General features: G+C 43.8%; 1 protein-coding gene across 1 annotated transcript in view; it reads left to right on the forward strand.

The window, feature by feature from the left end:
* The first annotated feature begins 19470 nt into the window (after nt 1-19470).
* Nucleotides 19471-25932, forward strand: part of Plet1 (placenta expressed transcript 1) — a 10098-nt gene continuing 3636 nt past the window's right edge. The window contains exons 1-3 of the mRNA XM_015489677.2: nt 19471-19698; nt 23954-24155; nt 25781-25842. Of these exons, the coding sequence (XP_015345163.1) occupies nt 19515-19698; nt 23954-24155; nt 25781-25842 (448 nt within the window). The 5' untranslated portion in view covers nt 19471-19514. The remainder of the gene's footprint in view (nt 19699-23953; nt 24156-25780; nt 25843-25932) is intronic.

A 25932-nucleotide genomic window follows, 5' to 3' on the forward strand; every position in this document is an offset into this window, starting at 1 on the left:
CTTCTGAATTGCCTGACTGTATCACTAAACTGGATGGCCCATGAGGGAGACGCCATTTTCCTCACCACCTATGGCAGTGCTTATCACAGACTAGGGTGCCAGGTGAATACTCAAATGTTGAATTAAACGTGTGAAGTTCACCAGCCCCAAGGAGTAAAATTGATGTCCTTGGAATCTTCCTCTGCCTGTCGCTCAGAACCTTGGCCTCTCTGGCTCTGAGCTCTGTAGCCCCACACCAGCCCTCCTCCCCTCTTCTGTCTCCCATGGTGGCCCTTCTCCCTTTCCTCTCCCATGAGGATCAAGTCCCTGAACACTCCCTGGGTGTCCTATGATCGTTGCTTTTCCACCACTGTGCCTTTGATGCTGAAATTCTCTTCTTCCCAGCATGTCCAAATCCTACACTTCCTTAGAGAACCAGGTCAAAAGCTCCTCCTTCTCTACCATGCACTCCCTAGGAAGAGAACTCCCACTCTGATTCCCATCTCTCTATCTACCTCATTTTATTGCTGTTTATGTTCCTTAAACACCAATACCACCCCCCGTGCCCAGCTGACAATCTCCAATCGTCTGTGTCGTCTTCACTCTGCTGCACTACGTCTGGCACTTACAACTGGACAGCCAGCATGGAGAGGGATATGGAAACTCAGGCACTTTGAGAAACTCCACATTGGGCCACATGATTGGCCAAAAAGCACCTGGAGATCATCCCTCGCACCCTGTTGTGGAGATGACTGCAGCAGAAGGCCAAGGCCTGAGGCTGATCACAGCAAGGCTGTCCAGGTCCTGCTGATGCTGCTGTTTGGAAGTGCACAGCTCTCTTCTGACTGCCCTCTTCATGACTCAGACCCTCTGCAACCCAGCTCCTGCAAGATCAGGCTCAGCCCAGGCATCTCGAAAGACAAGTGATAGCAGAGTAACCCAGTGCTGCTTTTTCCTCATGAAAAACCCTGAGGGTAAGGTGTCTCCTCACCTAGAAACCTTGAGCCCTCTGTAGAGTGTCCCCAGGGCTCCCAGAGCAGTCTTGAGTAACCCAGTCCCACCTGGGCCCTCTGCTGATATCTAGAGGTCTAGAGGGTTTCTCTCTGTGTGTGTGTATGTGTGTGTGTGTGTGTGTGTGTGAGAGAGAGAGAGAGAGAGACAGAGACAGAGAGAGAGAGAGACAGAGAGAGAGAGAAGTGGATATATATCTCACAGGGGTAAAGTCCTTGAGGAAAGTTCTGAGTGGTCTTTGTGTTTCCTCCCACCCCACCAATTAATGCTGGCTGAATGAATGAATGAATGAATGAATAATGGTCCAACCCGAGGGCCTGGTCATTCGTTTGCTACACAAATATTTATTGAGTACCTATTATGGTATACCGTATAATAGAGGGTGCTGAAAAACACAATGTCAAACAAGATACTGTATTTGCTCCCAGGAAAATGGGAGAAGTACTGAGAAAAAGCTTCAGTACAGCTCTGGGGTCTGGCAAAGGACTTCCAGAGGCGTGGCACTGGCTGAGCTGGTGGACCAAGGTGAAGCTGGGGAATCTCAGGCAGAAGAACCTGAGGAGCATGTATGATCATCCTTTGGAACTTGGAGCTCAGCTGGAGGAGAGATAGGCAGAAGCAAATGCCCCCTCACTTCACATCCGCTCCTGCCCTTCCACTCCCACACACCCCACCCTCCAATTTCCTCAAGAATCTATCAACCAGGAACCCAGAGTCTCTGGGTGATCTGTCTGCTGAGTCCCAAGCCTTGCACTACCGTCCCATTAATCAGTGTCATCATCAGTGGGCACTGATCCAGCCCACACCAAGTGTACCGAGGCCTCTGTAGCTTTATCCACCGGTTCTTTGGCTTCCTTTGCAACACCCTGATCCATGAGGATCTGTGATGGTCAAACCAGGCACATTCTAAACCCTAGGAATTCTGTGTGGTTTATAGTTTGGCCATTGAAACCAAAGATATCATCATTTCACCCAAACCCCTAGCACCAGAGAACTCGTCTATCAATTTTTGCAAAACCATTTGGTTACCACGTCCTGTTAGCACTTTCCTGGAGGAAAGGCAGAATTCGTCTCCTAAGTCTATGTCTTCAGAAGAAGCAGGGCAGCATTCTACATCCTTCCAGCTTCATAACATCAGGAAAACCTCTCTTCACCTCCTGACTCATTCAGGAAACCCAGCCACACACATCCTCTATTCAGAACACCGATTCATGAGGGTTTGCCTTAAAGCTAACATTGGTGATGAAAGAAATAAAAGCATGAGGATCGTGTCATCCTTAGGACCACTGGCAAACACAAGCAAACTCTTAGAGGAAGCTGCTCTTTTCCCCAAAAAGACAACTCGGTGATCACAGAAATATAGCATTTTCATTTCTTAATTTCTGCCCCAGAATGTGACTCTGTTTTCTTTAAGAAGCCAAGACAGTTGACCTTCGGACAGGACACAGTTTATGGGGCAAGCAGGCACCCTGCTCTCTAATGCTTGGTCAGACACTCCAGAAGTTGTTACTGTGCTGCCCCATTTGGCAAGAGGGAAGGGGAGATGTCTGAGCTGGGACCTGAAGGATAGGCGATCCCTGGCAGGTGGGAGAGATTGGCAAGGGCTAATTAGTGGAGGGATTTTACGGGCCCTATTCCACAGTCTGGATTTTATCCTATAGATAATGAGGAGCCACAGAAGAATTCCAAGTCCCGGTCTGTGGCGTCAGCTTTGCATGTTAGAACATTCACTCTAAGTAGGGATGAAGGATGGAAAAGACTAGGAGCAGAGACACCAGTTGATAGACACTCTCAGTGTAGCTGAGCAAGAAGTGCCAGGTGCTGCCACCAGACAGGGATGAGCAAGAAGGTAGAGAAAAACAGTGTGGCTCAAGGAGGGTGCGCCTGCAAGACTTGATAACCAGTCCACCGGGGGTTAGGAGGAGAAGGGCAAGGAGGGCATCTCGCATGCCGACCTGCCATCTTCCACGTCAGAATACAGGAGGAGAAACGGGTTTGGGAGGAAAGATAATAGCCACCTTGTAGACACGTGGAGTTGGATGTCTCCACAGGATACCCACGTGCCAATGAACAATCATTGGGTCTGGCACCCTTAGAGAGGGCTGGGCTGGAAACAACACAAAGGATTTCCAGTGATCCTGCCATCTCCATTTAATGAGTAAAATAAATAAATAAATAAAGACCTTGGAGAAGTAACTTGTTCAGACTCGCACAGCAGCGAGTCATGGGTGCAGGAGAGAATTCTGACACTACACTGCAGGGGAGGGGAACAGAGGCAGAGGTCACCTCCTGGGAGGGGCAGGAAGGGGTCTTCTCATGGTGATTCCAGGGGTCTGGGGACCATCCAGCTAGAAGCATGCCATCTCTGGGGTCCCATGTCTTCAAAGACAGATTAGTGAATCTGAAAAGTGAGACCTGCTAATTCAGTTATTACCTCAGCCAAGTCACTCTCCCTCCTAGGACTCATTTTCTCAGCTGTCCAACAAAGTTGACAGAGGACCCCTGTGGTCTCTTATAATTCAAACATACAGGATTCAGTAATTTGACTCTAATTTTCTCATTTTTTTAAAATAATTTTCTTTTTCGGTACTGGGGATTGAACCCATGGCCTCATTCATGCTAGGCTAGTGCTCTACCACTGCGCCACACCCCTACCCCAATTCTTTCATTTTTAAATATAAGCCCAGGACCATTTCTTTTCTAAATACTTTGCTCCTGACTATAATATTAATATGTATTAATTGAGAAAATTTGGTAAAAGGGAAGAACTCAAAAAAAAGAGATAAAAATCATAAATATCACCAGGTCGAGACAACATTGCTAATGTTTTTCTATCATTTCCACTGGTCTTCTTATATTGTGCAAAAAAAAAATTTTTTATTGTTGTTTGTTTTTTATGAAAGGAATTAAGTACTAGTACTAGCCAGTATTAACAGCATCTGTGACCTGTTAGCCACAAGACCGAGTACTATTTAAACATATCACCAGTCTTTAGAGCAACCCTGTAGGGGAGAGATCAATGCCTCCATTTTACGTAAAAGAAAACTGAAGCACAGCAACAGATAAAGCAACTTGCCTGCGGCCCTATAATCAGTGGGGAACAGACCAGAATTCCTACCAACCAGCTTCTGAACTATCCTGTTTTGTGTCTAGTTTGTTGTTATTGTTTTGTTTTGTTTTTTACTTAACTCATCTTCAACATCTTCCCATTTTTCAAGTACTTTCTATACCACATTATTAGAAGTTTATCAGAAGGCTTCAAGATATTAATCACACAGTCCCTTACAGGTTAGCATTGAACATGTTTCCAATTTTCACCATCATAAACAATGCTGGGATCATCTTCATTCCATAATTTTTTTTCCACTCAGCAGCAATAATTTCCTTAGAATAAATTCACAGTTATCTTTGTCAAAGGGCATGTGCATCCTTAAGGCTATTGATCTATAGGGTCAAGGTGCCCTCCAATAAATCCAACAGCTATTCTTCCTTTAATAATTTGTAAATGTTCCATTTACCTGCAACCCTATTAATGTTGGAAATGATCTTAGTTTCTTCATTTTCTCTGATGTCATAACTGAACTTTCTTGATTATTAATCAAGTAGCACTTTCTTCTAAAGTCATTGACCATTTATTTCATAGTTCACTTTCATAAGCACTTGGAAGACAGGAAATAAAGGAATGGGACCAAAGAGAAAGAAAAAGGAACATTAATTTTATTTATTTAACAAAAACCAAGTTTTGTTTGCATATTTAACATATGCAGGACGTGCTATAGGCACTGCAGGCATTAAAGAGAACAGGAACAAGCAGATTGTGAGCGCCTACTCTGTGCTCAACAGCAGGCACACTAAGTGCCATAAGAGACTCAAAAGAAAATACAATATATTTTTTTTAATTTTTCTCATTGGTTGTTCAAAACATTACATAGTTCTTGACATATCATATTTCACGCATTTGATTCAAATGGGTTATGAACTCCCATTTTTACCCCATATTCAGATTGCAGAATCACATCGGTTACACATCCACTGTTTTACATATTGCCATACTAGTGTATGTTGTATTCTGCAGAAAATACAATATTTATCCTCCAGGAACTGCAAAGCCAGCTGGGAAGGAAGAAAGCTAACAGGAGAAGATATTTTGAACTGGATTCCTCCCTTTTATCTGTTCTTCCATGGAAGTGCGTTTCCATGTCCTCTCTGGCTTGGTCGGGACAGTCCTAAACCATTGCTGTTTGCCACATGCCTCTGTTCCCAGATCACCTGAGAGCTCCAGGGCAGGGATGGCATCTGACTCAGTTCCTGTCACAGTGTGTCACAGTGTGTCAGTGATTGATTTCATAATCCTATTCAGTGATGTAGATTCAGAACAGGTGGCCATGTCCCCTACCCACTCCCTGCAGCCCACCCCTGCTAAGAGCCAAGTATATGATGCATGGCATTTTTGGTCGAAAGGTGACGCCAGCTAGCCATTGAGATGATATGATTATGTTAAGATTTGCATTCATATGGATATTGGACTCCTTCTGTTCACCTAGGCCGGCTACGGGACTCCTGGAGAGTTCCCATTGGTTGGGGAAGTACAGTAGGAGGGAGTTCCGGGGGAGGAGCTCTCTCTGCGGGTCCGAGAGGAGGCCGGGTGGGTGGAAAAAATCTTCCCGGGCGGTACCGGACATTGGCGGCAGTTTCAAAAAATAAACTTTGTTCCTGCTTGAGTGGCTCGTGATTTAGTGCCCAGCCAGACTGCGGCACACCCCATGTTAGTGCACTGGCACCTGAGAGCACCAGCAGCACAAGCTGGGTACTCAGATACAAGGTGACCGGAATCGACATTGAGTTAGCACAAACGACACTAATTGATCCATTTGATTAAATAACCGGCCACGCTACCTTGAATGGCCAGAGAGTTGCTTCTTCACAGGGCTGTGTAGGGATTCAGGGGGTTGGGTTTTGTTTGTTTTTCACTTTCTCATCGCTGATGTTCACATCTCCTGCCTGACCTTCCAGGCCCCGCAGGCCATGTGATCATCACCAGCCACCTCATCAGAGTACCTGGCTTGGAAAACCAGCTACAGTAGTCTGACCACATCCATCTCATGGGCAGCCACCATCCTGTGTTCCCCTTTCACTTGGTGCACTTGGCCCGCCCTCTTGCCAGCTCCATCCCCTTGCCCTGCTTGGAGCAGCCTACACCCAGCCACTGCAAGGTGTCCTTTCCATTTTCTCTAAGGCATATCTCATAGGGCCACAGGCATTTCCAGAGTTTTCCATTTATTTCCCAAAGCTTCTAGGACCAGCACAGTGAAATAAACACACTGAATTCAAACACCTATGAGAACGCCACTGACTGGGATTTCAAGGGTGCTTCAAATTAGTGCGGGCTAGATGGGCTGGGAGGGACTAGCTGCCCAAAGGCAGGATTTGAACCTGACTTAAAGTCTAACCAAGATGCTCAGGAGGCTGAGACAGGAGGATCGTGAGTTCCAGGCCAGCCTGGGCAACTTAAGAGACTTTGTCTCTTAAAATAAATAAATAAATAAATAAATAGAACCTGTCAGTAGGATCTAGAATTCAATGATCATATGGGCAGGAGGGACTTGGCTTCCTTCCTCTTTTCTTCCCTTTCCACACTCCTCAGGGCTTTCAGCATGACAGAAAAGAGATGGATCGTTGTTAGCACAGTAGAGCATTGAAGGAAGACCGGTTTGACATGACTCTGAAGATGCTAGGGGCCTGAGTGCCTCAGGCACCCACAGGCCTCACGGTGGGACCCTGAGAGAGGTCAGCAGATAGAAAAATCTAAGAGGACGACTGAGGGAGAGGGAAAGGGTGGACTAGAACAGGAAGGAGGCTCCCAGAGATGTGACTCAGAGGTTAAAGTGAAGCATGTGGGGCGATCTTGCTGCATCCTCCGAGTGCCACATTTATCAGTTGATCACCCAGCTCTCTAACTGGTAACTCAATGCCCTCCCCAGGCCATCAAGGACCTAGAAGCCACAGTGTATATCATATCTGTCATTTATCAGGCAGACCCTGTACTAGGCGTTGCATCTGTGTTACTTCATCAAATGCCACCAGTTACTCTGTGCCCAAGATCCCCATTATCCAGTCTTTCAAGATGAGGGTCCCTCTTCCCATCCCAGGCCAGTTCTGTGTTCTCCCCCTTGGGACTTGTCTTCGTCAGTTTTCAACCTCTCCTTCTTTAGGATTCTCTGCTTTAATTATGCTCAAGTTTTATAGCATTTAAAAATAACAAGTAAGAAACTCCCTTCACCTGGCCCAGCCCCCAGCCTCCCTGCACCCGTCTCTCCTTCTCTTCCGCAACCTGTACTGCCCTCCCCACTTCCCCACCTCTGCTTTCCAGTTCAATCCACTGCAGTCTCTGAACTCCTGTGCACCACTTCTTAGTCAAAACCACCAATACCTTCGGATTGCCTAATCCAGTGGGTAATTTTCTATACTTTTCTTACTGTTGCTTTTGACCCTATTGCCTGCTTTCTTGGTCTTGAAACTTTCCAGTCCCCAGTGATACTCTTTTTTTTAAATATTCTTTTAGTTGTTGATAGATAGACCTTTATTTTATTTATTAATATATGGTACTGAGAATGGAACCCAGTGCCTCACACATGCCAGGCAAGTGCTGAGCCACAGCCACATGATACTCTTTTTATATCATTGTGAGTCCCTACCTTGGACACCCCAATTAGTCACTGGGGTTCCCTGTCAATCAGTCCTTATTCTACTGTTTTTTTGCATCCTAAATAGAGTTCTTAGACAATAGCATCCATTGTTGAAATTTTCATTGTCATCTGTATTTTAATAGTATCCCAAATCTATACCCCTGGCCGGAACTTCCTTACTGATCATCAGATTTGCATATACAATTACACACTAGACATTTCCACAGAGACTTGCCAAAGGCACTTCAAACTAGACCCATCTAAAACTGAACTCATCATCTACATCCTTGCCCCAACCCTGCTCCTCCTATGATCCCCATCTTAGTCAAAGGCGCCACCAGCCACCCCCCCAGGCAGGCAAGACACCTGGAGTCATCCCTGACTCCGCCCCCTCTTCAGCAGTCTACCTCTGATAACTGCTCTTTTGATTGCCTTATTTTAATAAATCTGTCCCCACTCCTCTAGTTCCATACCTACTATTTTATGATAATTTATCATCACTTACCTGGACTATTGCCAAAGCCTTCTAACTGGATCTAGTTTCAAAGTTTTCACTCTCACATCCATCCCCCCACCCCACCCCCAGTCACAAAAACCATCTAAACTCAGATCTGGCCATGTCACTCTCATGCATTAAAACTCTGTTGCCTATAAATAGGGTTCAAAATTCTTGGCATGACCCATAGGCCTCCCATGACGTGGTCCCTGTTCATTCATCAGCATCAGTGCCTGTCACTGTCTTGATCATGACACGTTAGTCATTCCCTGGTCACACCAGGCCGCTTTGCACCTCCACACTTCACTCCTCCAGGAACACTCGCCTCACCCTCCTCACCCTCCAAAACAGCTCACCCACCATGTGCACCAAAAATCCTTGTTTCCCTTTCTTCTTACTCCTCAGCCATCCTCTACTTACCTCTGCTTTAGCATTTACCCACTATTTTGAAATGATCTGTGGATGGACTCCTCTCCAGACACCAAACCAAAAACTAGCTATTCGAAAGGAAGGACAACATATTGGTCTTTGTGTCCTTCCCCTAAGGCTTATCACAGTAACTGCCACACATTTGGCCCTCAAAATATATATGGAATTTATTAATTTTCACAGCAGGGCTATGAGGCACGTATTGCAAATGAAAAAAAAAATCAGACTCAGCAGGTCACATGCTGGTAGATGGGAGGACAGTGATTTGAAACTAACTCTAAAGTCAGGATGTAACGGAGGGTCTTTCAGGTACATGCTGGAAAATATGAGCCAATCACAGAGATGGGAATGAGCATGAGATATCGGTGCTCCATCCCAAGGAGGTGGTCTGTGTGAGGAATCTGTGGAAATGAAGGTGACGGGAAGAAGAAATATGGACTTGAGGCCTTGGCATTGTTGGTTCTAAGCCCTAAAAGGCTAAACTGCCTAGTAGCGCCAGCCAGCAAAATCTAGATGCTGGGCCTGAGCCAGCCAGGGTCCCCATGGATGCTGCAATTCTGCTCCACAACCATCTTCTGTCCTATGCTTATTCAGCCTTTGCTTGCTGAGCAAGTAGATACCACCTCTCTTGGGCATAAACTTCCAAGAGATTACTGGTATAGATTAAAATAAGGAATACCCATGGACTCTTCAGAGGATATTAGAAGAGAAATAAATTTTTACAGACCTATGTGAAAAAGAGCTAAAGCATCCCTTAGCCTCTCCTGGGAGAACCTGTCCCTCCCCTACTCACCCTCCAGCAGCCTTTCCCAACAACCCAAAATGCAGCAGGTAGCCAGCAAAAGGCGTCAAGAAGCAGAGGCACAGGACAAGGAAACCCCGGGCTCAGGAATCCACAGAATGAAGGGAATAGTCTGAGACAGCCATAATAAAGGGAGTCTGTTAGACATAGCTAAAGGTCCCACACCTGTGTGCATCGGAACTTGGCCCTCCCCCGCACACCTTTTTCATTGGAAGATGCTTCCTTCTGGACAAGGAAGACAAAGGACTTGGAGTTGGAATAATTACAGTTAGAGAAAACTAAAAATATCATCTTGTGTTTACAAAACACAGGAGGAGGCAGCAAGGGTGTAGATAACAAAGGATAAAGATAGGATGCCCTACTCTATAACCCCATGCCAAACAAAGGGGCAGAACCAGAATGACCTCATCAGCAGGAACTCTCCAAGAACCCAGGCTAAGAGCCTGCCTTTTGTCCTCATCTGTCCTCTGGGGGGTCAAGGCAACCCGTCACTTCCCCAAAGCGTTCTAGAAACAGGAGAGCTCATTTCCTGCCTGGGGAAAGGACTGGAACAGAGGACTTCTGGAGCCCTGGGCAGCCTCAGCCCTACCCATATCCTCTATTCACCAAGGGAGACATTCACACATCTGCTCCTAGCCTTGTTTCTGTTCTGCAAACTGAGATAAGGGCCAAGTTTCATAAGAGAATGGAATTTGTTGTCATCCTTCTCCACCTCCCTTTAGCCAACTCCACCCCAACTCAGCTGCCATGGAGGGCTCACCACCAGCTGGACAGATCACATCCTGGAGCCCCAGTGAAGCACACAGAGCCTTGACTCACTTTTCATTGCTCAAGAAGGGACAAAAGCCTGGGAAACTTGGAGTTCCCCTGTGGAGGAGGTGTGGGCAGCTCCCAGGCACCACCTCAGTGGAATCTCTCCAACAATAAGAAGGAAAACAAACATTTATGGAGAGCTTTCTCTATGCCAGCCATTGTGCCTTACCTGTATTATCTCAATAGAAGCTCTCAGCAACCTTATGAGATGATACTACTACTATCCCTATTTTATGGATGAGGAAATAGACTAGTTGAATACATTGGTTGGAGGTCATGTGGGTAGCAAATGGAAGCACAGAGATACAAACATGGACCTTTCTTCTCCACTTCAGAGATCCCTCTCTCATACACCACTCAGGGGAGCCATCTTTATTAGCGCCACATATGTCTTCCTTCTCCTTGCGTGAACTATGATACTCCCCTTTTGATAATTGCTCACATTTTATGGAGCGTAAGCCTCCTGAAGTTAGAATTTTTTTCAGTGCACTTTGGTAGTGATATCAAGAACATAAATGCTGGGGCTGGGGATGTGGCTCAAGCGGTAGCGCGCTCGCCTGGCATGCGTGCGGCCCGGGTTTGATCCTCAGCACCACATACAAACAAAGATGTTGTGTCCGCCAATAACTAAAAAAAATAAATATTAAAAAATTCTCTCTCTCTCTCTCTCTGTCTCTTTAAAAAAAAATCTGTCTTAAAAAAAAAAAAAGAACATGAATGCTAACCAACAAAGTGAAGGATTCAAAACACCATGAGTATTTCGTAAATGCTATTTATCCGTTGTTATTAAAGTCATTAATGTTTCACATATCAGGTAATTCCTCTCCTATAGAGCAAGGTTTCACAATCTCAGCAATATGGACTGTTGGAGCCAAACAAACCTTTGTGTTGGAGACCTCCTGTACATTGCAAAAATGCTCCTGACCCCCCCCCCACTAAATGCCAGTAGCACTCCCACCCCTGGCTGTGGCACCCCAAAATGCCCCCAGACATTGCCAGATGCTCTTGTGTGGCAAAATCACCCCAATTGAGCACTATTGATCCAGTATAAGCAAATAAAATGATAGCACTTATTCTTTCAGAGTACACAGCAAGATAATTTATTCTATCCACAACAAAACAGCTTTTATTACTCCTAGTTAAAAAATGAAAGTTCTTGAGAATTGCTTATGAAACTCCTGGAATACTAATTTCAGAAAATCAAAACAGTCTTCCTATTATGCCTGAAACAAATCACTATGTGTCTGCTGAGCTTTGTAATGAGATGTCATGAGCTAGTAAGGCCTGTGTTCAAATTCAGCTCCCAATCACTTACTGTAAAAAGATGGAGTAGAAATCAGTATGTGTACATTTCAACTCCTTTGCCTATTAACTAATGTCTCTGTTCCTGTAAAATGGGGAGATGGTTCCCAACTATCATAAAAATTAGATACTGGTAAAAGCAACCATCTAGCAAGGTTTGGATCAAGAGGACTTGAAAATAGTCACTTCTCTCAACTCTCCCACTGTTACCAGGCCCTTGAAAGCATCAGGCATGTCTTATTTCTGTTTTCTTCACTGTTCAGCAGGGCAGTTCTCAAATCTGGCTGCCCCTGAGAATACCGGTGGAGCTTCCAAAAATGCTGATGTCCCAGGGCTGCACACCAACTAAATCCAAATCGCTGGCTTGAAAGCATGTTGTAAGTACTCAGATATTTATGCATGATAAGGTAATATTACCTTTCATATAATTTTGGTGCCAAAACTTTGATGGTAAGATATTTGTATAATTCTAAAAAAATCAATAATATTAATTATCAATACATTATAACTTAAGTAAATCAGCATTCCCAAATGGCATCCATTATATTCTTAAGAAGAACGTATTCCGTTGGAACATTTAAATTTTATTAATTTCTTTTTTTAATATTTTATTTTTTAGTTGTAAACAATACCTTTATTTTGTTTATTTATTTTTATGTGATACTAAGAATCAAACCCAGGGCCTCGCATGTGCTAGGTGAGTACTCTACCGCTGAGCCATAACCCCAGCCCCAAAATTTTATTAATTTCAATGATCATTTAATTATCTTTTACATGCTATAAAAGAAACAAATCTTTGGGGTGGTAATTCTCAACTAAAGAAAATGTTCATAGATGATGACTTTTTACTTCTTAAGTCCATGCTTTCTCAAAATTTGAGGAAATTTTTTAAACTAATGTATCAATAACAAATTACATAAGTGACAAAATTTCTTTGATATGCAAGACTAGAAATACAACCTATTCATTATCAAGAGAGTAGATATTGTCATTTGTTTTTGTTTTTAGGAAAGCTAAGCTGCTACAGAATACAGTTATGATATTTAAATGCTATCCCATGGTATCAAATCTGTACAAAAGAAAAAAATCACAGTTCACCATTAATGGCAGAAGTTAGTGGCATTTAAGGCAATTAAGTGATCTTCCTGTGACTCAGTTAATCAAATGTAATGAAAAGAGAAGGAATGGGGCAGGACTCAGGCTGGTTTTCAGTAGCTATGTGAGTAGTTGGGCCACCCCTTGGAAGTGCACATGACGGCAGCACCTCATAAACTTCACAGGAGCAGGGACTCTTCTTCCAGGGCCACCACCACACACTCAGAGACACTCGGCAAATATTTCAGAGACAATGAACCCATCTTTCTCCTACTATCTTGATCTTTCTAGCTTTCTTTTCCCTAAGTCCTTAATTTCCTACTTTTTAAAGCTTGTATTTCTATAAGATTTTTTGTAAAGTACTAGAAAATCAATACACTTTTCAAAAACAGAACACAAAGGAAAATCCCCTGGGTGGTGTATTTCCTTGACTTTGCCCCTGGGGACGTGTCTCCATCACACCCTTGTCAGACCACCATGCTAACCCACAGCTCATCCTGGGGGGTACACTCATGCCCCACTGATTAATCTGTCATATTTTTTCACCACTGAGCTCTCTGGTTTTACAGTAGGGACAATGAATGCGGTTGAATTGCTTAAAAAAAATACTACACCTTTCAAAAAAATTTCTAAGCATGGCTAAACAGGAACTCCAAGGAGCCATGTGTTTCTAGGCACTGACCTGGACTCGCTTAGCCCTCTTCAGGGCCCTGCCGTGGGTTCCTCTTGGGCAAATTCTTGACTCTCAGGGAAGAAACCCACACCAGCTGACCATGTAGTGACGAGCCCTCCTCCTCCTCCGCTGGGAATGTCTTTTCTCCTTCCTCTGCCATGTGAGAATGGAAGCACTGAGCCCTGACTTCTCTTCTTGTCTCATTTCACTTGTTCCCCACCAACTCACTCTCACCAGACCACTACTGCTGCACTCAGCACTTCAGCTGAGATGGATTTCCACCTTTGAGGTACTACCGACTCTAACATTGGGAAGAGCATCTCAGCACCCTTCCTAAGACACAACCCTCCAGCTCCTACTTTGATGCCAGCCAACCCTGCTTTGTGCCACAGCAATACTAGCATTGCCGGAACAGGATGCGAGGTAAATCTTTTAGATCCCTGGTTTCCAGACTTTGAATTGGAGACCCAGATAAGGTGCTGATTTTTCATTTTGCCAAATAAGAACATTAAGAAAGCAAATAGTTAAAAAGAGGGAAAATCTACTATATAATCTACAAAGAACTTAGCTTCATATAAAAAACACATTCTTACAAAATGTCAAAAAGCTGTAATGTTCGCATAAAAGGCAGGCCTTTAAACTGAATAAAAATTTTACTTTCTTCTTTAAAAGAAATCACTGTTTTGACCTCATTTCTGTCATTCCATGCAGACAAGTGAGCAGTTTTTCAAGCCTGTTACCAGTTTGGAGTTTGGCAACAACTGACCCTAAAGTGTCCCCTAAGGCAAGGTGGTGTTGAGAAGCTCACGTAACCCCTAACTCCAGCCTTCTGACTGCTGAAGCAGACCAGGCAATGTGAGTGAAGAAACCTGCAGATCCCACTGTGCTCTTGACATATGGTTTATGATAAATGAAGCCACAGATGTGAGCACCAGAGAGTCTTGACCCAAGGTTAACTATGTAATAGTGAACTTCACTCCATGTTCTATAAAATGCACAAGGCACGCTAGAATTAAAATGTGCTGCATCTTGACTACATTCGAATGTAAAGTGCTGAGCAGCAAACACAGATCAACTAGAGTGTGGAACTGTGTGGTAGAAGAAAACCCCAGCCAGTGGGAAGGAGGCCGGGACCGAGCCTGTCTTTGGGACCAAGTGGTTCTGTCACTTCGGGCAAGTTGTTTCATCTTTCTGTGCTCAGTTTTCTCAGATGTAAATGTGAGAGGTACATTAAAATTATTTCTTAGGGCCAGATGAGCCTGAAAATTCTTGATGTAATATAAAATAGTGTGTTCTCCCTCGGAGAATGTATAAGGCATCAAGGAATAAGAAGGATGGTCTGCAAATTCTAAAAGGCTGACCACCAAATTACCCCTAAAACACAGGGGTCCTCACAGTGGGATCCTTGAGAGCAAAAAAAACCACTGTTTGAGCCAGCGAGCCAAAGGCACAAGTTCATTCATAAAGCAGCACCTGTGAACTTGAGCATCCGTTGTGGGCAAAGGAGCCCCTTCCCCACCCTGGTGGCCCTTCTCCTAGAGCTAGCGCAGTGGCCTGCCATCAGGAAAAACAACCTAGGTAGTCCTGACTTTGCTTCAGGCTTGTTACATTATCTCCTTTAAACCTTGGCAAGATCCTGCAAGGTTGGTATGTATTACCCCCATGATATAAAGAAGTCAACCGAGGCTCCGATAGGTTAAGTACAGGTGTCTTACAAGGAACAGGATTCAAACTCAGGCCCCTCGGGCTCTAAGGCCTGCACTCTTTCCCCCGTGTTTGCCACGTAGGGTTCCTCACACCTCTCTCTCACTCAGGAGACAGATGTAAATCCCAGAGTTCCTCAGACAGATGACTCCTGCCTCCACCAGTAGTCGCTTCGGTGACTTTAAAGGAACCTCCCTTTAGACTTGACCTTACAAGACCAGCTCTAGTATCTGATAGCTATCCATCCCAGGGAGACCAGCCATAACTCAGGTGCTCAGCAGCTTCCTTTGGCATGAAGAACTCCAGTATGTAAGCTCCAGGCAGACTGGCAAGTTTGGGGTACACAGTGGTCTTAGAACCTGGTGTTTCCAACTTGAATGATTAGTCTGACATCCAGTTCCAACCCAGTTTACTCAGATCAGCTGCTAAGCCCTGGCTGTTCCAGGTAGGGTCCAGGGACTGGCAGCATCATGATATCATCTGGGGGCCTGTTAGAGACGAGGACTGTCGGGCCCCACTCCAGACCCTCTGAATCAGAGTGCATGTTAACATTCTGCTCCCTGTGACTGGGACGCACATTAATGTTTTAAAAGCACTGCTCTAGAATTACCTAGGAGGTTTTTTTAAAGTGTGAATTTGCAAGGACTAGAGTCCACAATTCTAGAGAAAGGGGTGGAGGAGTAGAGGGAGGCCTCCAAAATGTCTATTTAAAAAAAAAATTAGTTTTCTTTTGGTCCCACATCCTAAGAGAAATCAAACCCCTTTCTGGCTAGAATCAAAGAACAACTTTTATTTTATTTATTTATTTATTTATTTATTTATTTTTTGTCAATGGCTTCTCCTATAACTAGTAGACACTGCCTCCTCCCTAGGGGTAATGCCAGACTCTTCACAAAGGCTCTTAGACTGAGCGCAATAAATGAATGTAGCAATGCTGCTGAAATCAGAGCTTTCTCTTCCTGGTTGTTCCCCATTCTCGCTGTTCCCAATCATCAAGGAGGTTTAGCCTATCATCCCCATATCAATAGCAGGACTCTTGTGTTTTATTTTCTCCTGATCCACTGCCTCAATCTGGTACAAGTGAAGGAAGGAAGGAAGGGAGGGAGAGAGGGAGGAGAGGGAAGGAGGGAACAAAAGAAATTAACATGTTAAAAATCTGTAAGTCAGGCCCATCCCATCCTCCAAAGCAGTTTACATATATTTCCCAATTAATACACATAAAAATATTTAAGATTGATATTTTTGCTCCAGTTTTCAGAAATGGACACTTTGTAGGTGGACCTCAGGGGCAGAGCACATGCTTAGCATGCTCAAGGTCTGGATTTAATTCTAGCACAGAGGGTAGAGAGGTGAACAGTGGAGACAAAAGTTTAAGTAGGTTAAAGGTTCTCCCAAATCCAGGATTCTGAACAGATATAATACTTAAGCCCTGACACAATCCTCCTACTATCCAACTTGCCTGCATGGCTAAAATATTTATTGTGAGATAATTCACATACCACAAAATTCAACTCAGGGGTTTTTAGTATATTCACAAGGTTATAATATCATAATCACTATTTCCAGAAACATTTTCTTTACCCCTAAAATAAACCCCAAACCAATTAGCAGTCATTTTCCTTTCACCCTTTCCCCTAGTACCTGGAAACCACTTTCTATCTCCATGAATTTGCATAATCTGGATATTTTGTATAAACGAAATCACACAATATGTGGTCTTTTGTGTCTGGCTTCTTTCACTCAGCATAATCTTTTTAAGGTTTACCCATGTTGTAGCATGTATCAGTATTTCATTCCTTTCCCATAGCTGTATAGTAGTCCATTGCATAGACATACCACATTTTGTTTCTCCATTCACAAGTAGATGGATAAAGGATTGTTTCCACTTTTTGGCTATTTTGAATAATGTTTCTATAAACATTCATGCAGAAGTTTTTGCATGGACATGTGCTTTTATTTGGGGGAGGCATATACCTAGCAGTGGAGTCCTTTGACTGTATAGTATGAACTCCATGTCTAATTTTCTGAAGAAATTTCAAATTGTTTTCTAAAATAATTGCATCATTTTATATTCCCCACCAGCAATGCATGAGGCTTTCAGTGTCTCCATATCTTTGCCAATACTTGTTATTCTGTGTTATTTTGATTATAGTCTGTAAAGTAGTATCTCATTGTATGGTATCATGTGTGTGTGTGTGTGTGTGTGTGTGTGTGTGTGTACACCCACACTGGGATTGAACCTAGGGCCTTGTGAATACTAGGCAAGTGCTCTACAACAGTCTTTTTTTTTTTTTTTTGAGATAGTCTCACTAAGTTGCCAGAGCTCCCCTTGAACTTTAAATCTTACCTCGGTCTCCCAAGCAGCTAGAATTCTAGGATCACCACCCCACCCAGCTTGAGCATTTGTATTTCTTTTTGGAGAAAGTGTTCAAATCCTTTGCCATTTAATTAGATTATATGTCTTCTTCTGTTGAGTTACAAGTGTTCTTTATATATTCTGGATAGTAGGCCTTACAGATCCATGATTTGCAAATATCATCTCCCATTTTTTAAGTTCTCTTTTTCACTCATAGTACCCTTTGAAGTACAAAACCTTTTAGTTTTGATAAAGTCAAATTTACCTATTTTATTTTCTTTGCTTATTTTTGCTTTAGGCATCATACCTAATAAACCACTGCCTAAACTAAGGTCATGAAAATTTACATCTACAATTTTTTCTAAGAATTTCATAGTTTCACATTTAGTTCCCTGATTCATCTGGAATTAATTTTTAACAGCATAAGGCAGGGGTCCAGCTTCATTCTTTTGCATGTGGAAGTCCAGTTGTCCCAAGACCATCTTTGCTAAGTGCTTCTCTGTGTTTATTTTAGGGCATGCCTTAGACCAGGTAGGTACCTGGTCAGGTGGGCAGTTTACAACTCTGCTTTAACCTTCACCTCCTGCCTGTCAAAGCTTCAAGTTCAGCCAAATGGGAGAGACATTTCTTGGGTATTTCCTGGGCATGTTCGTAGCCCCACACAAGCACATGGCTTTCAGGATTCCCAAGAATTTGTTTGAACTTTTTAAAGCCCACTGTGGACTTCTCATCCTCTAGTCTTTTCTTTTGATTTTTGCTCAGTCTCTTGTTCGTCCCAATGGAATCATTGCCTCAGGAAGTGGCAAATGTTTAAAAATTCCTGCTGATTTTTTTCATGCTTTTATTAGCATATTATATTTATGCATACTATTTGGGTTCATTTTGACATAATCATATTGATTTTTTTTTTACAAAAATCATAGTGATAAGACTGTTCACACAGAGAAAGTTCTGAGTCAGGTGAAATAAAGACAAACTCAGAATTCAACTTTATAAAGCAACTTCCAAATACTGATACGTAGTGGCAGTTCTCTATGATGAGAGATTTTTGGAAAGGTCCAAGCCCATGCTGTCCCCTTCCCTTGGCTGCTATTTTGCTGGTCTTCACAGTTACCATAGGTATAAGGTTGTTTGCTTACAAGGCCCCCATGGAGATGGGGCCAGGGAGTAGAACGAGGCAGGTTAAAATGCCTCAAGGCTTACTGTTCTTGGTGATATCCAACCACTTTTTTTAAATGAATATTTGTAGATTGTTGCAGGACTTTGTTTAATTTCCAGAGTTCTAAAAAAGTTGATCTTGGCCAGTGTTCTTATGGTTTTATGGAGGAATGGCTTTATCAGAGGTCCTTTCTCGAAGGAACACTTTATAAATATTACCTTGATTCAATCCTACATTCTGGGGGTATTTTTGTTTTGTTTTGTTTTGTTTGTACTCACAAAGTACCCTATTTCTTTCCTCTTTTCTCCTTCAGTGAGTAAATTATAAAATTCAGAGGGGAGATGTGAAAAAAAATCCTATTTCCTGATTTTTTTTTCTTTTTAATAGTTTCCTTGTATTATGGCACTATGGACCAAAGTGTCAGGAACAAGGTGGACCTAAGCTGTTTCCTTCCAAAGAAATAAAGAAAAATCTATATTCAGTCTTTCTGGCTCTGTACCAGTCATGAAATGAACTCGAGACTGGAGACATTTCAATTAAGGAGGATTGGAAAAGGATGTGTAATAATTCAACAAAAGAGGGCTCCTGCACCCAGATTTCTTGCAGGAGAAAGAACAGAGCTTTTAAACAGACCAAGTATGTGGTAATTACTTGTGTGAATTTCCCTCCGTTGGTGTTGAACACTTCTCAACTGCTTTCCCCAAATAGCAGATGCTGAGATGAGTGAGAGCAAAATGAAACTCTAAGTTGAACATTTCCCTTCTTGAGCAAAACTGGAGTAAGTAGGTAAAGGATCATTAGGGACAGGTGACTAGCAACTGGTGATTCATCATTGCTAGTGATGTCTTGAACCAAATTCCAGAAGGCAGTGTGCTTCCAGGAGGGGTGGGACAAAGATTTGCATGTCTGACCTCATGCAGAAGCCCAGCCCCAGAGCATATAAACAGGGGAGCGGTCTTTGTCAGCCTCACCAGTGCCAGGCTCAGCCACTTCCAAACACAGCAAGGCCATGGCAGTCCCCCGATCCATGTTGCTACAACTGGGGCTGTCTCTGTGCTGTGCACTGTACTTTTCTTCTGCCAGCCCTACACATTACAAAGACAACTGCATGGTCTTTGACACATTCGTCACCACCAACAACTCCAACATCACAGTCACCCCAGACGTCTTTGAGAACAACACAAACTACACAGGTGAGTAAAAGCCATTCTTTCTGCTGTCCCTTGTTCTCTGAGGGGTATGAGTCACAGGTTCAGAGCACACCCCTCCTTCCCTGCTTTCAGTTACGAAAAACATATGCTTTTAAATTGGTCGGGAAGTGAGGGAAGAAAGAGAAAGAACAAAACTATGTGAGAAAGTGGACCAAGGGGACTATTTCTGCAGGTTCCCTGGACCACAGAGGCATGGAAGTCCAAGGCCCAGATTAACTAAGCCCAGCAAAAGCACACCTGGCACAAATTCTCTGACAAATAAAATGGGCATTTTTATCATTTTAAGGGACATAACTGCGTTGCGGTATATAGTCTTTTTTTACATCCATTTGACAAATCAGTGACGCAGTGATGATCATACAATTCCAGGAGGCCTCATTTGCACTTAACCTAATGGGCAAAAAATCTTACCAACTAGACAGATGGGGAAAACATCACCATCCCACTTTATATGTGAGAAACTCGGAGCTGAAAGAGGTTAAATGCTGTGCTCAGGGTCTCACTGCTAGCCGGTGGCAGAACCAGCTCTTGATTCTTGGTCTTTCTATTCTTAATCCAATGTTTTCCTTAGAAGTGTCTAGAAAGTATTTTATAAATCCCCTTTGGGGAATCAGTCAAACTCAGAAGTCAAGGAACATGCTCTCTGTCCTGGATTGAACCTAGTAACCCCAGTACCACACACACACAAAAAAAAGAATGTGGGTTCTAATTAGTTTCATGAGGCAGCAACAATGTTTGACATGATGCTTTATATGTAAGAATGTATTTAGTCCACAGACTGAGGCACAAATGCTAAGTGACTTCCTCAGGCCACAGGGCACCTGGAACTGTGGAGCTGGGATATGAACCAGAGACCTGACCCTGACTGCACATCTCTTAATTACAGAAATGAGAGCCAACACTCTTTACTACGTGCTGGGTACTACCTAAGGGATATTATTGTCCCATGAGAATGGAGGCACAGAGAAGTTCAAAATTTCCCTAAGGTCGCTAGAACGTAACAGAGCTAATATTTGATCCTAAATAACAAGATCTGTCTAGCTTCAGATCCAGTCTTCTTATCCCCTGTGCTATCCCGCCTCTCTTAAAAGTCTAACCACATCGTGCAGAGGACTCCAGGGTGACAGCTGCACTCACAGTCTCCAGATTCTTGACCTCAGCAGGTGAACAACCATGGCATGCCTTCACACACTCAGCCTAGCTTATCTGTTCTTTCTACTCTTTCCTGGGGACTGCCACTAAGTGCTTGAGTTGTGATGGGGCTAACTAGGTCCCACTCCCTCAGGCAGTGGATCTCATTCTAGCATGGCAGGGAGGATAGTATAATATAATGAGTACCAAGTAAGTATGTGCATGAATCAAGGATTCATAGGCACTGTGGCAAGAAGGCCAGCAGGGCCCTGATGTCATATGCCGTCCCATGGGGTGAAGGATTTTTGTTAGTGAAGTGGGAAAATGAGAAGCTTATCATGTGAAGACCCTGTGGAGACATGGCAGATTTCTGAAAGGAGGGCAACAGGAAGACAAGGTGATCCACTGGGGGAAAAGGCAATCACAGTGTTTACAGAGGCACCAGCAGGAGCCAGGAAAAGGGAAGGGGGAAAAGAATGAGGGTTCTTTGAATGTTTTCCCATCTATGCACATTATCAGATTCCATCTCAGAAGGGACATGTGAGGTCTCTGTGGTAATCCAACTCGTGATGGGTATACTTTTAAGTTGAAGATCAAAATCCTCTACCCACAGGGATAAGAAGAGCCAGATTCCACACCAACAACTACCCAGCAGGCTCCGTGGCTGCCTTTGTAGATCATCACTGCCAGGACTCAGGGCTTCTAGGGACTTTGAGTAAATGCCGACCCAAGCCAATTGCTTTCCTTATTTTGGTTTCAGAATTCTTTTATGTTTGAGCATTGTGTCGACATTAGTAAGACAAGTATAAATGACTTGGCAGATACCAAGAGACAGTCACAGCTCAGGCAATATCTTAGAACAGGTTCCCTGGGTCTGTTTTGATTTTAGGAGAGAAAAACCCTTAATGCAGTGGCATTTACTCTAAGCCTGTGCTGGGTCAGCATCTGCCTCTATTTTTTTTTTTTCCTCTTTGGGCAAGAGGGATATGATTTGCTGGCCTTTCTTTCTTAACTTGCAGTTTAAAGTACCACATCAGATGGACAACTTCTAAAATCAATCAGCAAGCAGTTATTTTTTTGCCCTCCAGGTGCCCAGAACTGGGATAGCCAGATACTGACACAGATGAAACCTCAAAGTATAATTTAGTTCTCAACTTTACAGTAAAAGATGTAAATGTTTCAGGTGTGAGAGGAAAAGTGGGCTAAATTGGTCCAGAGAAGGGACATGGGCAGGATGTTGGAGCGGAAGAGGGAATGGGAAGAAGGGAAGGATTCCAGACAGCAGCCAGACATGAATGAAGGCCAGGGCCAGGGATGGGCCCGGAGTGGGCTAGGTACATTTGCAGAACGGGGAGAAATTATTCCTAGAACAGAATACAAAGAACAGAATGAAGCTTGGTTTTAGGGTCCTGAAAACCATGTGCTGGGTATTATTATTGACCAGATAGAAGCAGAAATATTAAAAAAAAAAAGCAGGAATTTTTCAATGCTTTAGAAGGAGGAACACTTGGACAGGTATGTGTCCTGGTGCACAGGTTGTGGGAGAAAGTCTGGTCTGGCCACAGTGGGCAGCCTGAGGGAGAAAAGCTTGAGGCCAGAAATCCAGGGATACAGGTGCCTAGGAAGGGAGAAAAGAGGGTTTAATCCAGAGTGAAAGGGGGAAAGTAGAAAGAACAGGCAAGAACACATTCTTAGAGAACCGACAGAGTTAATGACTATCTGAATGATATCATCATGCGTCACCTTCCGCCATGATGTAGGACAAATGTTAGGGCTCCCTGAGCAAGTCGGGGCTGGTGGAATTGGATCAGCTGATTTTGATTGGCAAAGCAAACAACTAGCCAAGAGAAATGTAGTGTGCTAAAAATAATCACATCTGCAATTTATTTAGCATCCACAATGTGTTAGATTTTAACATTCTTCTCTTTAATCTTTCCAGGAACATCTCTAGATAGGTATCATGATCCCAGATAATGAGGGGTAATGTCCTTATCCCCAAACCCAGAACAGGTGTAAAGTGGGCATTCAAGAAATGGGTGTAGTGTGGATGAACACTAAGAAACAAAGGCTCAAAGGTGACACAGCCTGCTGCTGAGTTTTAGAGCTAGAATTCAGTTCAGGACTGTTTGAGCTACATGATCCACTTTCTCTATTCTGTGATGAAGTCTTTGAAGGCATTCAGGTGGTGAGAGATCCCTGCAGACAACATCAGCCTAATACTGAGAATTCACTCATGAGCCATCTTCTAAGGGAGGAAATGGAGAGATTGAAATATTCTCTTCAAATTTTCTCCCCCAATACATATAAGAATGCTGAAATTAACAAGTATCAGCAAGGTCCCTGTAAGTAAATGCCAGGCTGGGTCACAAGGGAAGACTCATCAGAGCAGAGAATAAGCCTAAGGAGTTATTTGACAGGTATTTAGTTTAGGTCTCAGAGCCGCCCCCCCCAACCTCACCCCCTTCCCATACCTTCAACATCAGAGCCCAAGAGCATTAGCACTCCTGGGATGTACTTTGCTTTTACTTAGCAACAGTATTATATTCCTGGAGCACATCTCAAGAGCCCACCTGACACTTTCACATCCATTAACCATCCTCACACTCCCCTGGAGGAGGCCAAGCCAGCCTAGCTCAGAAAGGTTTGGAAATTTATTCCTAGGATCCCACCCCTCTGTAGCAAACCAAGGCTAGAGGACAGGTCTTTCAATCACCTTTCACTGTAGAAAATTTGGAAACACACCAAAAAAAAAAAAGCACTAAGAAAATTAAAATCATCTAATCACTACCAAGAGGTCACCACAATTAACATCTCAATGTATTTCCTTCCAGACATTCTTCAACTTTTTCAAAAATAGTACCATGCTTTATGTACCCATTCTTTTTTTTAAATTTTTTTTATTCTACTTATGTACTTATTTATTCTTATGTGGTGTTGAGAATCAAACCCAGTGCCTCACACATTCTAGGCAAGCGCTCTACCACTGAGTCACAACCCAGTCCATCTATGTACCCAAGTGTCTTTCCTCACACTTATTTTGATTTTGTTCCCTATGCCCTGGCCCACACTGCAGGTGTCTGATGGCTTTCTCACTCTTTTCTCCTAGTATGGGTTCCTGTGAACGACAATGACAGCGCTGTGGTCCTGCAGGCCTTTGACAAGAACAGCCACTCAGTGGGCTTCTGGCAAGACGCAGATGAGGACTGCAACCGCAGCGCCCTGTATCACGTGACCAGCTTCAAGCACCCACTCCTCAAGGCAAACTGGATAGTCTCTGGTTCTGAAGACTTAACTGAAGTTGAGCTGCAGTAAGTACTTGTCTCACTTTGCTTTGGGCTTTTAGACTTTTATTTGGGTCTTTGCAGTTTTACATTGACCCAGAGGATTAAAGCACAATCTGGATGAAACGCAGAAAAACCAGAAGTGGTGCTTCTTTTCTGCTTACCATTCTCTGCCATGCCTTTCACCTGTGCATATGCATACAGGCATGCACGCGCATGCATGTGCATACATACACACACACACACACACACACACACACGCCACCACCACCACCACCACCACCACCACACCAGTTATGTTCCACATAAACAGAGAAAACTGGGCACCATTTTTCTTTCAGATTCTCTATATGCAAACTAGAGAATCACTATTTAAAACACAGATTCATTTTGGAAACGGCTTATTAACAGGAAGGTGGTGATTGTGTAATAGAACAGGTTTCCCACTGTCACAGAAAATGAATGCCATCAGATTCTGAGGTGAGGCTACTTAAAGCTAGCATGACATTTGAACAACAAACCTTCCTCCCAGCTCTGGATTTGATATGAGCTTTACCTTAGGAACCAAGTGCTGGGATGTGTTTGTGTTCTCAGGCTGTCATTTTGTACTGAAAGGGCAGGCCTGACTACCAGGCTATGTCCACTGTGAACAGCCCAGTTTCTGGTAGCTGGTGACCCTGATGGTGAGTCTGTTGGGCTGTTTTGCTCTCTCCAGTCATGCTCTGGCCTGGTCTGACTTAATTGGTTTCGGAGGAGGGACTACAATGCCCACAGGGTGACATACAGGAGCAGAAGCCCAAGGGAACTGCTACTGTTCAGCCTCACAATGACAGCAGTTGCTTAGAAGCCAGCCAAGCCTAATTAGAATAAGAACTTTCCTCCCATCTCACCTCATTAAAGCCTCCACACCCCATGCAACAACAGAAAAAGGACCAAAATGACAATCTGCAAGAGAAATAGCACAATCCCACTGACAGCCTGGTCTCAGACCCCTCTAACTCACACACCCACTAGAACACGCCAGCCTCTGCTCATTCACAATGTACACGCTACTCTCATGGCCTTGATGGGCAAGACTGACTCTAAGGGAGGGAAAGACAGGACATAAGTGACTCCACTGTGGTGGGCACTGAGCTGAGTAGGGAAGAAAGGGAATGTGAGGAGGTCCCAGCCTGTGGGAGTTCACTGTGAGGTCAGAGAGACAAAGTCCAGACACCTCAGCTTCCCCTGTACTTCTCCCCTGATGGAGATCTGTCTGGGTTAGGAACAGGGAGAAATGACTTCATAGAAAAAGTTACTATTGAGCCTATAGACAGGTACAGCCAGGAGACATGTCACCAGGTGTTATAGACAGAGCAACTGTCTTGAACAAAGACGAGAGACGTGTACTAGCCTGTGAGGAATTCAGCCTGGTGAAGCTGGTGGGGATGGGGAATGGGAAAGGCTGTCTGGAAGTAAGACCTTGAAGGATACTAGTCAAGACAACATAGAGCAGACCAATATTGAATGATCTGCTGATTGTGTCATGGAGAAAGTCAGCACAAAAGAGGTGAAGAGGGTGGGGTGCCCAGGAAAGGCAGAGATGTGAGCTGAACTTGTGTATCCTGCAGCTGAGATCCTCACCAAATGTCTCACTAATTTTCCCTCCACAGAGTCTTCACTGTCAATCTCAACCGGACGGCTACACTTTCTTCTCTGAAACTAGGAGGAAAAGGTGAGTTCCTCTGAGGCCCATTTGCATTTTTAGCAGTATACTCAACTGTCCAGGAAAATTACTTTGAGGGGGGGGGGGGGGTGGGAAAAA

The sequence above is a fragment of the Marmota marmota genome, unplaced genomic scaffold, assembly GCF_001458135.2.
Source record: "Marmota marmota marmota unplaced genomic scaffold, marMar, whole genome shotgun sequence".
Classification (NCBI taxonomy): domain Eukaryota; kingdom Metazoa; phylum Chordata; class Mammalia; order Rodentia; family Sciuridae; genus Marmota; species Marmota marmota.